The sequence below is a fragment of the Peromyscus eremicus genome, chromosome 4, assembly GCF_949786415.1.
Source record: "Peromyscus eremicus chromosome 4, PerEre_H2_v1, whole genome shotgun sequence".
Taxonomy (NCBI): domain Eukaryota; kingdom Metazoa; phylum Chordata; class Mammalia; order Rodentia; family Cricetidae; genus Peromyscus; species Peromyscus eremicus.
The window spans coordinates 125,743,959-125,756,493 of record NC_081419.1 but is presented as its reverse complement, the minus strand read 5'-3'; the positions used below and the strand labels follow the sequence as shown (position 1 = coordinate 125,756,493).

The window sequence follows — 12,535 nt, the reverse complement described above, 5'->3', positions numbered from 1 at the left end:
AGCAAAGAAGAGAACAGGTCTAAGACTAGCCTTGGACAGTAGAAGCACTTGCTCCCTGAAAGAATTGTTTTCCAGTGGGGCTGCCCAAAAAGAAAGTGCTCTCTATACGGAGTCTGCCATGGAGTGACTGTAACCTCCTCTTGATATAGACCATCGACATAGGACAAACTGTGTGACCAAGACAGTCCATCCTAAGTCCACCAGAGAGTAGGTAGTGTTACGGGGTCTCATGGAAAGGAGAATAGAAATGTTAGAATGTCACTCTTAGGCTGGAGCGGTGGTGCCTCAGCAGTTGCTTACTGCTCTTGCAGAGGACCAGTGTTCTGTTCTCAGCACCCACATTGGGCAGCTCACAGCTACCTGCAACTCCAGCTCTAGGGGATTCAACGCCTTTTTCTGGCCTTACCAGGCACCTGCAAGTGTGCATACATACATGTGGGCATGTGCACACATACACTCGTGCATGTACACACTCTTTCTTGACTCTTGAGTGTCCTGGCCTGGGACACTGGGAGAATAGAAAGCTGTTATCTCCTATTTGACAGGGGATAGGAAGTCACCATGCTTGAAATGAGAGGACTGAGGTGAGAAGAGGCCTCATGGGGTGTGCTGCACTGCCCGGAGCAGTGAATTGCTGGGCTCTGGAACCAGGCTGCTAGGGTTCAGCTATATCTCAGATGTGTGAGATGACCTTGGGGAGACGGTGCTTTTTCACTCTTGTGTTGTCATCTGTGACATCCGTGTCCTTGTCTGTGACATGAAGAGTAAGAATAGCACTTGCTCTTCAGGATTTTGTTTGGTTTTATTGTTAGTGTTTTTGAGAGTGTCATATGTAGGCCTGGCTGGCTGGAGCTCACTGTGTAGACCAGGCTGTCCTCAAACTCCTGACTCAGCCTCCTTTGACTGCTGGGGTTACAACACGCCTTGCACTCCTGTTGGCTATTGTGAGAACTGGGCGATTTCCTAAAGGCCTAATGAATACTGGTTGGCATGTCACCCGCCCTCTGGGAGCAGGTGGTTGCAAACTCCACTGAGCAGGCCTGCCCCAGAGAGTGCCTGTGATGGTCTCCTGGTGCCCAGCTGAGTGGCCTGTTTCAGAGCTGGGCAGATGGAAGGCCTCACTTGCTAGGCCGGATACTTCTCGATTCCCCAGCGAGGTGTTATCTCCTCCCTGCATAGTCGCTTCCTGTTCTGAGAAATGAGCACATCTGTCAGGCTTTGCTTCTTAGAACTAATGGTGGGGGAAGGGGAAGGAGAGGAGAGGCTGACAGATGACCAGCCAGTTAGAGGAAGATGTGAAAATGTCCCCAAAGATTCCCTGAAGCTCACGTGGCCTAGACCCTCAGCCAGGAAACCCTCAAAAGATCACCTTGCTTTACTGAGCATTTGCACCCCCTAATCTCAACACTGCCCAGCACACCAGAGCTAACTGCTTCTGCTCCCACCCCACCCCCACTCATCTGCCTGTCTAGGGTGCCCACTCTTCTCCAGATAGAGGAGAGCTCATTCCTCTCACATCACACAGGTCAACAGCTCCCCCAGGAAAACCAAGGGAAGTGGGTTCCAGCCACAAGCCTCACTCCTTCCGAGCTGCTGCCTGCACTCCTGCCAAGAAAGAGATAAGGCCTCTGCATGCCCCCACCCCCACCCCCACCCCGCCTGATGCCTCCCAGGGATCTCCTAACAAGGCCTTATTTGTCTACTCAGCTGGCATTTATCAGCTTCTCTCTGGGAGAAACTGAGGCTAGGAGCTGCATGTGACTCACAACCTGTCCATACAGGGCCGTGCCAAGGCCAGGGGAAGGCAGACTGCCACCGATTCTGGCACAGTGTCACTTCTAGGAGCCCCTTCCTCTTCTCCACCCACATCTTTCCTGAAATAACTGAACAGGAAGGAAGCAGTGGGCACAGGCCTGGTGCCTTTCCAAAGTCCCCCAGGAGGAAGGAAGCACAGTCTGGCACAGGAGCTTGCTCGTTCCTCCCTGAAGCTGATGGGATGGAAGGGTTTCACTTTCCCTGGTTTTCGTCACATCCTTTCCCTGGGGCACCTCTCGACTGGCTGGGTGGGACTCATTCATTTGGTTGATGCCTTTAGACCACCTTACTCTCTTTGAAGGACCCAGAGCCTGGCCCTGGCCTGGAATGTGGGGTTTGCTGCCTGACACATTGGGCTTAAACTGCCTTACCCACTTTGGCAAAGTCTCTTAATGGCTCTGAGCCACATTTTATTTGAGCTTAGAATGCAGACCTCCTTCCTTCACAGAGGTACACGAGCATGATCCATTATCTGAGCAGGAGAAGGTCTGTTCTTTGGAAATGGAGCAGAAGAGCCCAGCCTAACTGTTGCTACAGATCCGTAGGCCTCGAGCAGGCAACAGTGGTACCCGGTGACAGACAGTATGAGGAGACAGCTGATGAGCTGACCTGTAGAAAGGGCCAATCAGAGCACTCCACAAGGTGGCCGTGGAAAAAAGTACCGGCTACTGCCACCGCCCATGTGCTGGTGAGGTCAGGATTTTTGAGGTAGATACAGCAGACACTGAGACGGCAAGATGGACACCAGAAAGAATAAGAATCCCAAACCCAGCCGGGCGGCGGAGGCGGTGGTGATGCCTTTAATCCCAGCACTTGGGAGGCAGAGCCAGGCGGATCTCTGTGAGTTCGAGGCCAGCGTGGGCTACAGAGCGAGATCCAGGATAGGCACCAAAACATCACAGAGAAACCCTGTCTAGAAAAACAAACAAACAAACAAATCCCAAACCCATTACTGCTTAGCTAGGGATCTTGAGTGGCCCAGAGCCTCTACATTAACATTCATAAAACAGGGTTAGTAAGAAGTATTCATTCATTCATCTCCAGTAGGGTCCTTTAGAACACCTATTCTATTCCAGATGCAGTGCCAGGCTCTCGAGATAACAGGGGAGAAACAGGTGGGGAAGACAGGTCAGAGAATCATCTTTCAAGTGAATGGGAGCATAAATGGATTAGGAAATATGCTCTACTGGAAGAAAGTGCTTTAGCTCAGCCTGGCACATATCCAGAAAGGGGCCAGAACTGGTGGCACAGGTCACCTTGACTTCTTGGGTGTTGTAGTTGGTTGTGGAGGAGTTGACTCATTCAGTTAGCTGCCTCTGGGCAGAGATCTGTCTGAAGTCGGTCTACGCCTGTTTAGGTGAGCTAGGTTTCAGGTCTGGCTTAGGCTTGGTCCTGCTTGCACTGAGCCCCAAGACTGATAGGGGAGACCAGCTCATAGACAGAAGCTTCCCTTTTTCTCCATCCTGCCACGATCTTTGTACCTTTAGAACCTCTTGTGAGATGTGATTTTTTTTTTTTTTAATTGGTGCTAGGCTAAGATCCAAGACATCAAGTATGCTAGGCAAGAGTGCTCTGTCACTGAGCAACACCCAAGGCCCTGGGAGCATGGTCTTTTGCACCTAAGGTATTTTAATCCTTCCATGGCTGCCACTGGCTCATCATTGAGACCTCTTCAGCCTAAACCTAACTTCCTCAGAGACTTTCCTAACAAGTATACCGACACCAGGTACTCTCACTTCTTGTCTTCAAAGCCCTGTCATCTGTGGAATTATCTTACTGTTTTGTGAGACTTTCTCTCCTTGGGTGTTTTTCTTTTTTATATTATTTTGTGTGTATGGGTGTTTTGCTTGAATGTATGTTTCTGCACCACATGCATGTAGTACCAACAGAGGCCAGAAGAGAGCATTAGATCCTCTGGAACTAGAGTTACCTTACATATATGGTTGTGAACTACCATGTGGCTGCTAGGAATCAAACCCATGTCCTTTGGAAGGACAGCCAGTGCTCTTAACCCCTAAGCCATCTCTCCAGCCCCTCCCACCCTCACCTCTCCACCTCCCTTTTCTTTCAAACTTTCCCTCAAGAATCTCTCTAGAAGCTGGGTGGTGGTGATGCACGCCTTTAATCCCAGCACTCGGGGGCGGGGGTAGGATGGGGGGCAGAGCCAGATGGATCTCTGTGAGTTCGAGGCTAGCCTGGTCTACAGAGTGAGTTCCAGGACAGGCAACAAAGCACCAAAACTACACAGAGAAACCCTGTCTAGAGAAAAAAAAAAAAAGAAAAAGAAAGAAAGAAAGAAAAAAAGAGTCTCTCTAGACATTTTTGTGCTACCTATGAAATTGGAACACCATAGTGAAACACTAGTTTTTTGGGGTTTTTTTGTTTTTGTTTTTTCTGGAGCTGAGGACCGAACCCAGGGCCTTGCGCTTGCTAGGCAAGCGCTCTACCACTGAGCTAAATCCCCAACCCCGAAACACTGTTTTTATGCACTATAGATAACCACAAACAATTGGAGTATCTTAAGAATTTTTCACAGTACCTCTTTGGAGGTAGTAATCTCACTACTGCTAAGAATGTACTAGAACATAAAACATTTCCTGGAAGCCCTGTTCACTGCCTATCTCCAGTGAAGAATGGTACGTGGTTTGTGAGTGTTGGTGAGTGATTGAGAGTGCAGAGACCCTGGAGCACAAAAGAGATGTTCATTGCAGAGTTGGGGAGGTGAACAGGGGAGAGGGGACTCCACAATAGTCTCATGGGCGGGTTGAGGAAGAAAGGTGTGAGGAGGAGTGAAGACTGTAGCATGTGAAGCCCTCGATGTGCATGGCCATGACAGCTGGAAGCCCGGTAGTGGTGGAGGGAAACGCCTTTAAAGGGGTCCGAGACTGGACTTCTCCTGGGGTGAGAATTGGGAGAACTGGAGTCTTGGTCTAGGCTCTGCTTCAAAGCAGCTGTGGGTGACCTTCCAACCTTACTTACCTGCTTGGGTAGGAGTTCATGACTGTTGTGGAGGGCACTAGCCCTTGTGTCCCCAGCTACCCTAAAACCTCCACATGCATCTCCAAGGAGCAGTGAATTCCAAAAGGAGACTTCTGTCAATTAACTCGACCCTCAGGCCTGGGTTTCCTGGGAGCAGCCATGACTTCAGTCCCCTACCCACTATGTAGTAAAACCAGTGGGAGCCCTGAGGAGCAGTGAGGGCTTATCTCTGCTTTTCCAGACCTGGGAGCTCAGCAGTCCTGTTTATTTACCCAGAGCAGCCGCCCGCTGAGAAAATGGCTGTTTGTTTCCAAGTGTGTCGTGTGAACCATGGGCTAAATATACCCACACCACAGCCTCTCCAGCCCCCGCCTGGGAACAGCACGCCCCATTCTGCTCAGCTCCCTGCAAAAGCCATTGCCAGAATCCACGCCCTTGAAAGCCCTGCTCCCCCACCCCAGGAGAAGGAGCTCTGAGCAAGATCACCCTGGCCAAGAATGCAGCCTAGGAACAGAGACAGGAGTGGTCAGTGCCTTGTTCTCTGTGTCCCCTCCACCCTGGAATGACTGTTCCTGGACAGTGAACACTTTGTGCCCTTGTGGGGACAGGGCCTGTTTACTCCAGCCCAGCCCCAGAGCCAAAATTTCCTGTGGCTATCAGCCCTCTACTTCAGGAAAGTTCCAGTGTGGAAGGATCTCTATTTTGGTGACCACCCCAGTATCCCTGGTTCCTTGTGGGATATTTGGCACCTTGAGATAACTGAGACTTCTCTAGCTGTGGCTTTTTTTCTCCTGTTCTTCCCACAGCACAGGATTCTCATCTTTATTTTGCTTTACCTGGGCCTGCTTAACTGGCTGGCCTCAAACTCCCTATATATCTGAGGATGACCTTGAACTTCTGATCTTCTTGCCTCCATCTGTCTCATGCTGGGGTTGTAGCATGCATCACCATACCAGTTTTCTGGGTACCGAGGGCCCAAGGCTTCATACGTGCTAGCCTGACACTCTTCCAACTTTGCTGGCCTCAGTCTTCCTAAGAGTTTTTCTTTTCTGCCAAGATGCACAGAGGCTGGCCAGGATGGATGAGACAGGAAGACCCAGCCAAGCACTGCTTTCTTTCTGCCCAGGTCCTGGGCTCCCCTCAGCTCCACTGTCACAGTTCCTTTGCCCCCAAACCCCATGGTACTGCAATACAACAGGTTTCCCTTTACCAACAGATGGAAACTGAACAGCGGTCCCTCTGATTTGCTAAAGATGGACCTCATACATGCCACATGCTCTATAGATCCAACAGCCACTGTCCTGCGCTCTGTCTGATGACTCTGCTACCTGTTAATTAACGTGTTCCGTGCCTTAAGCCTCACCTGCCTCCGAGGGCCTGAAGAGAAGAAAGAACAATACCTGGAACTTAGTTTACTGTGTGCAGTATATCTGTTCTCTCTGTATGAAGTCTTGTGTTGCTTACCTTCCCAGGGAAGAATTCAGAAATGTGTCATTAAGCCATTGGTTGTGTGAGTATCAGTGTGTACTTAACAAAGCGGGAAGAGAATACGATGCAATGCCGGACTTGCCCATCCTTGAGCAGAGCACTCAAAAATAACAATGACAAAAGTTATTACCACTACCAAGTACTGCACATGGCACAGAACTGTGTGTTCCGTTTGTTTGTTGGTTTGTCTGTTTTTGTTTTTTTTATTTTTTGAGACAGGGTGTCGCTAAGTGGATCAGGCTGGTCTCAAACTCAATCCTCCTGCCTTTACCTCTAAACACTGGATTAAAGGTGTGCACCCAGCTGTGCCTCATTGCTGTGCTTCACTGCTAGGGGACTGGCAGCCCAGTTAGGCTTGTTTTCACCAATGTCACAAACACGAGGAAAACATCTCATTAAAAGAGCTAAAACCTTACAGACTCTGTTTTAATGTTACAGGTCTGTGTGCACATGCACGAATGTGGGGTGTGTGTGTGTGTGTGTGTGTGTGTGTGTGTGTGTGTGAAACATTGTTATGCAACACATGACAGTTTATAGAGCATCAGCTCTGTGCCAGACCCTATTCTGAGCACAAGACAGGATCTCAGCCCTTGACTAAACAGATCTAGTACAGAAGGCAAATCACAGCAAAACATAGTGTACGGTGTGGTCATGAGAAGCTGAGATGGGGTGGCTACCCATAACCTCAGTGTTGCCGATACACAAGAGGCTGAGGCAGGAGGATTGAGAATTCAAGGCTAGCTCCTGTCTCTGGAAAAAGAGGTGGAGAAGGAGAGGAGAGGAGAAAGAAGATAGTATGCTGAGAAAAAGACGTACAGCAAGGTTGGGGTGGACACTGCTCTAGACAGTGTGGTCAGAAGGATCCGCAAAGAGACCATATGGCCAGAGTAGGGTTAAGAGAGACTTGGTGGACTACAGCTGTGGGGAGGAAAGCAGACTGCTCTGGTGTGAGGAAGCCTTGGGAAAATGAGAGTTGAGGCACTGTGGTTGGAAAGGACTTTCCCATCTGCCTGTTGCTTCCGATTCTTTTCCCTAAGTGGATAGGGAGCTCTGTCATAGGGCTCATGGCTCACTGCTGCCTGTCCAACAGCATCATAAATATTGATCTTTTCAGGTCAGTCTGCTCAGAGCTTGTGCCATTCTGCTGCTAGGTAGCAGGCATGCATAGATGCTCTGCCTAGCACAGGGAAAGCTACTAGAGCGGAGGACTGCATGCAGCGGCAGTAATCTGGTCAGTGGTTTTAAGCAGTCTTCTCGCAAAGCATGGCCTTGAGGGTGTGTGGTAGTGGTGAGGGCTGGCAGTAGGATAAGAAATAGACCAGGCTGCATCCCAAAGAGTGAGCGCACTGGGAGGTGGGGCCCAGAGCCACCTGGAACCAGATGGAGACATTATCACTCTGCAGAACACATCAAACACTACTTCTGGGGGCCAAGCACCAAGTTTGGATTCTGGTTCTATCAGTGTCCAAGTAGGGGTGACCTTAGTTGAGTCCCTTGCCTTCCAGAGTCCCAGCTGCCTGGTCTAAACGTGAGGAAGAGACAGCCTGTGGTAGTCTGCTGGATGCAAGGCTATGACCTCCATGTGCTGGCTGTCCCACTGACTCATGTGCCTCCTGATGACTAAGCCCCATGGCAGAAAGCTGTTGCTTACCTCCTCCTGGGCCCGGACTGACAGCCCTGGGGTAGGGACAGGAATGGCCTCTCCATAACCATGTTAAGTGTTCTGCTCAGCTGTTCCCAGCCACCAGCCAGCTATGGCTGAGGCCCCTCTACAGGGAGAAGGATCCTTGGTCTGAAAGTTCCAAGGCCACTAGCTGAGTGCCCCAGTAGAATTGCTCTGAGAACAATCCCTTCCCTGACAAGCCAGAGCCTGAGATTCCTCTTCGCCTCCACAGTCTCTAGGGTTGTATGATAACGCCCATCTACCTCATCCCACCTCCTGCACTCCCCTTTTTCTTAGTAGTCTGTCTGGTGTTCCTTCCAAGCTGTCTGTTGCTTATTTGTTTGTTTGTTTGTTTGATTTTTCGAGACAGGGTTTCTCTGTGTATCCCTGGCTATCTTGGAACTCACTCTGTAGACCAGGCTGTCCCTGGAACTCACAGAGATCCATTTGCCTCTGCCTCCCAAGTGCCCCACCACTGTCCGTCCTTAACTGTTATTGGTTGGTTGGTTGCTTGGTTGCTTGGTTGGTTGGTTGGTTGGTTTTGTCTGTTGCTTCTTGAAGCAAAAGGCATGCTCTCTGTACCTGTGTTGTCAGCAGTGAATTAGGCTGGCCTTCCCCAGCTGGGGCTCAGAAGGGCGGCCATTGACCATTCTCTGGCATGGTGGGCACTAACGCTGTGGCCTTTCAACTCACCAAGGCCATTGTTGCAGGTGGCCCTTTCTCCTACCCCATTCTGTGCACGGATTCACACAGTGTCTACCTGTCCTTCTCTGTCCCTACAGGACACTTTTGTGGAACTCTACGGGAACAACGCAGCAGCTGAGAGCCGGAAAGGCCAGGAGCGCTTCAACCGCTGGTTCCTGACGGGCATGACCGTGGCTGGTGTGGTTCTGCTGGGCTCGCTCTTCAGTCGGAAGTGACCAGACACTGACCACCCACTCACCTCTCGCCTCCCACCCTGTCTCCACCACAACTCTCTCTTCAGCCACCATTGCTACCAGGAGAACCACTACATGCAACTCACGCCCTCCCCCATCACAGGGTTGGGCCTAGACAAAGTCCCTTTGCAGTTAGCTTTCTAGAACCTACCACGCTTCTGTGAGAGCCACCTTCCCCCCACATCTCAACTCACTTGGCCTCAAAATTCACAAGATTCTCCCCCAGATCAGCCCGTTGGAGGCTGGCGGGAGTGGGAAGGGACGTGCTAGAGAGAGGAGAGGGGCCTGCCTGGCTGGTGGGAACCTTTATTACCCCTGAGCCTCCTGGGAATGCTTTCCTGGCAGGGAACCGGAAAGCTTCCTAACCCTTTTCCCCAGAAAGAGACTAGATTGCCTTGGTTTTGATGTGTGTGGCCTCAGAATTGATCGTTTCCCACCCATTGTGTCCCTGACCCCCTGTCTTCCCTTGTCCACCCCCAAGAGCCATTGAGAAGCCCTTTTATTTTTTGTTTTTTGGTTTTCTTGAGACAGGGTTTCTCTGTGTAGATTTGGAGCCTGTCCTGGATCTCGCTCTGTAGCCCATGCTGGCCTTGAACTCATGGAGATCCGCCTGCCTCTGCCTCCCGAGTGCTGGGATTAAAGGCGTGTGCCACCACCACCCAGCGAGAGGCCCCTTTTGATTAGTTAGAAATTCAGGCTGCTTGGGATAAAGGGGCAAGTACCAGACCTCCTCCTGGTCTGAATGTTCTCCTGAGGCCTCTGGCTAAAGGCCAGCCCCACCCGGGAGGAGGGGCTTAGTAGCAGAAAGTCCTCCATCCTAGGGCTAGAGTGGCTCTCAAAGCTTAGCAGCACCCTAGACCCTTCACCCTCCCTTGGCTCTCGGGACCATGACTGAGGGACCAACTGGGCCCAAGATCGGTGCCCCAAAGCTGTTAATGACTTCAGCTGCCTCACTTCCTGCAGGATCAGCTTGCGGCATCTTTGCCTTGGGTGCTGACCACAGGGTCCAGGGACACTGGCCTCAGCCCAGAAGTGAAGGGGAGCTATACAGAGCAGCTGTGGGAGCCCCGGGGGCTTCCCTACCTCAGGCAGGAAGGTCAAGAAGGAGAGCCTGGTGCACAGGTGAGGAGGACTGCAAGGGCCTGTCCTACCCAGTCTTTGTGCCCTGGCCCCACCCAGCCTGGGCAGCAGGGCTGCCCAGGTCAGAGTGGCTTGGCCAGGAGCCCTTCAGGCCTCTCCTCTGCTCCACCCTTGGCCTGTCTCATCCCTGGGGGTCCCAGCTCAGCTTTGGCTACCCCGGGCTCTCTGCTGTACATATTCAAGACTAGTTTTTATTCCTTGTGAAGATGATATACTATTTTTGTTAAGCGTGTCTGTATTTATGTGTGAGGAGCTGCTGGCTTGCTGTGCGCGTGCACGTGGAGAGCTGGTGCCCAGAGACTGACAGCCTGATGCTCCCTCCTTGCCCTCGCCTGGGGAAGCCCACTGGGGGTCCTGGCTTCTGAGGGGCACCTGTTCCTCCCCACCCCTCCCTACACTTGTTCCAGCTCTTTGAAATAGTTTGTGTGAAGGTGAAAGTGCAGTTCAGTGATAAACGGTGTCGACTCTGTGAACCAGTCTTGGCTCTGTGCCTCATGGGTAAGGGAAAAGCGGTTGGGTTCTGGCTCTGCTGCCCTGGGGATGGGGTGGCTCACCAAGTTCCTTCTGTCCCAGATTTCTGTTCTTCACATTTCTGTGCATTAACAAGAGTAGGGGTGTTAACTGAGCACCTGCTGGTCCTGTGTGTGAACATGACAAAGTCCTCCCCATCAGGAGCCCGACAGTCACATAGTGACGGCATAGGTGTTTACTGAGCCCTGCTACAGTACAAAGGCTATCTTCTTGAGGCTTGCACACTATTAGAGAAGATGGATGTGGAAGTGCCGTGCTGGTGGCTTGGGGCTCCCATGAGAAAGCCACTGGTCTTCTGGCAAGACGTGAAAGACTTGGGAGTCGATAAAGTGACCAGATTGGAGGTGACATTATTAAGGCAGGTCTTAGAGTTTCACATGAATTAGAGATGGCTCTAGAGAGAAGGTCACATATGGGGCTGGAGAGGTGGCTGGGAGGTTGAGTGCTTGCTGCACGATCCTGAGGACTTGAGATCCAGCACCACTTAGAGTGTTCCCCAAATACCTGGAATTCCAGCTCCAAAGGATATGATACCCTCTCTGGCTTCTGCCCATGTACGAGCATGTGTACCCTCACACGTGTGCGCATATACTAGACACAAACATTTTTTGTTGTTGTTATTCAAGACGGGGTTTTTCTATGTAGTCCTGGCTGACCTAGAACTCGCTCTGTAAACCAGGCTGGCCTCGAACTCAGAGATCCACCTGCCTCTGCCTCCTGAGTGATGGGATTAAAGGCGTGCGCCATCACTGCCCTCCCACCTAGATTTTTTTTTTTTTTTAAAGATGACATAAGCCAGGCATAGTGACACACTTCCTTAACTCAAGCATTTAGGAGGCAGAGGCAGGTTGGTCTCTAAATTTAAGGCCAGCCTGGTCTACATAGCAAGTTCCAAGATAGCCAGAGCTACATAACATAGAGAGACCTTGTCTCAAAAAAAGGAAATGACGGGTTTGGGGTTAGTGAAACATCGTAAACAGCAAGCACTGGGCTCTTCATGATGGCACATAGCTTGGATCCCAACACTCTGGGAGGTAGAGGCAGGTGAATCTCTGAGTTTAAGGCCAATCTGGTCTGCATAGAGTTCCAGGCCATTTTGGACTGTATAGTCAGACCTGTCTCAGAAGACACGCACTGATTAGAGTCCCCACAACTCAAGAGGCTGATGGGACACATGGGCTCCCAGGAGCCAAGGCTTGAAGAGTGAGGAAGAGTTAACAGACGGGAACTCGGGTACCTCTTTGGGCTGATGGAAAGCTAGTGTGTCTGGCACTGAGCAGCCTCGTGCTTAGAAACCAGATTGAATGGAGATGAAGGACATGGATTTGGCCCTGGTCAGGAAGCATATGATCCTTAGAGCTCTGAAAATATCTCTAGCTGCTATGAGAACATTCTAGAAGGGAGCTTGGAGAAACCCCAGAGCCCAGTAAGAAGCCATTGATTACAGCTTGGGATTTAGGAGATTATGTGACCTGGGTCACTGTAGACTTCGTGACATTGCCCACTGCTCCTGAAATCCCTCTGACAACCTTTTCAGAGAAATGGGTTTATGGTACAACCCCTACATACCATTGGTCAAGATTGAATGGGGACCCCTCCATCAGGCAGCCATCCTCCAGGGCAAAGAGGTGCTACTTTCAGGTTCTGTGTTGCTATGGCTGGAGGTGGGAGGGAATCCCATACTGGATGGTTTTCTGAGCAGGCTTGACTACCTCTGGTGGCCGCATTATGGATCCTGAAAGCCATCCCGAACCATGGGACTGGGTGCCAATGACTTCTGACTCATGTGGGACAGCTTTGCCCAGTGTCCTCCCACCTTGCTCTGCTCACTACAGGACTTCTGCACTCCCGTCATTTGGGTATGGAGCCACCCAACTCTCCTAAGGCTGTCGGCATTCTCCCACCAAAGCCTCCCGCCCTCCACCCACCTGTCAGTCAGTGCCATCAGTGGCTGCCCACCCCTGCCTCCCAGGAGTACAGC

The 12,535-nt window shown here is 51.2% G+C and overlaps 1 protein-coding gene across 4 annotated transcripts in view; it reads left to right on the top strand.

Annotated features, from left to right (window-relative positions):
* Positions 1–10,496, top strand: part of Bcl2l1 (BCL2 like 1) — a 55,593-nt gene extending 45,097 nt beyond the window's left edge. For all 4 annotated transcript variants that reach the window (XM_059261642.1, XM_059261643.1, XM_059261644.1 and 1 more), the window contains exon 3: positions 8,728–10,496. In XM_059261642.1, the coding sequence (XP_059117625.1) occupies positions 8,728–8,865 (138 nt within the window). In that variant the 3' untranslated portion in view covers positions 8,866–10,496. The remainder of the gene's footprint in view (positions 1–8,727) is intronic.
* The last annotated feature ends 2,039 nt before the right edge of the window (positions 10,497–12,535 follow it).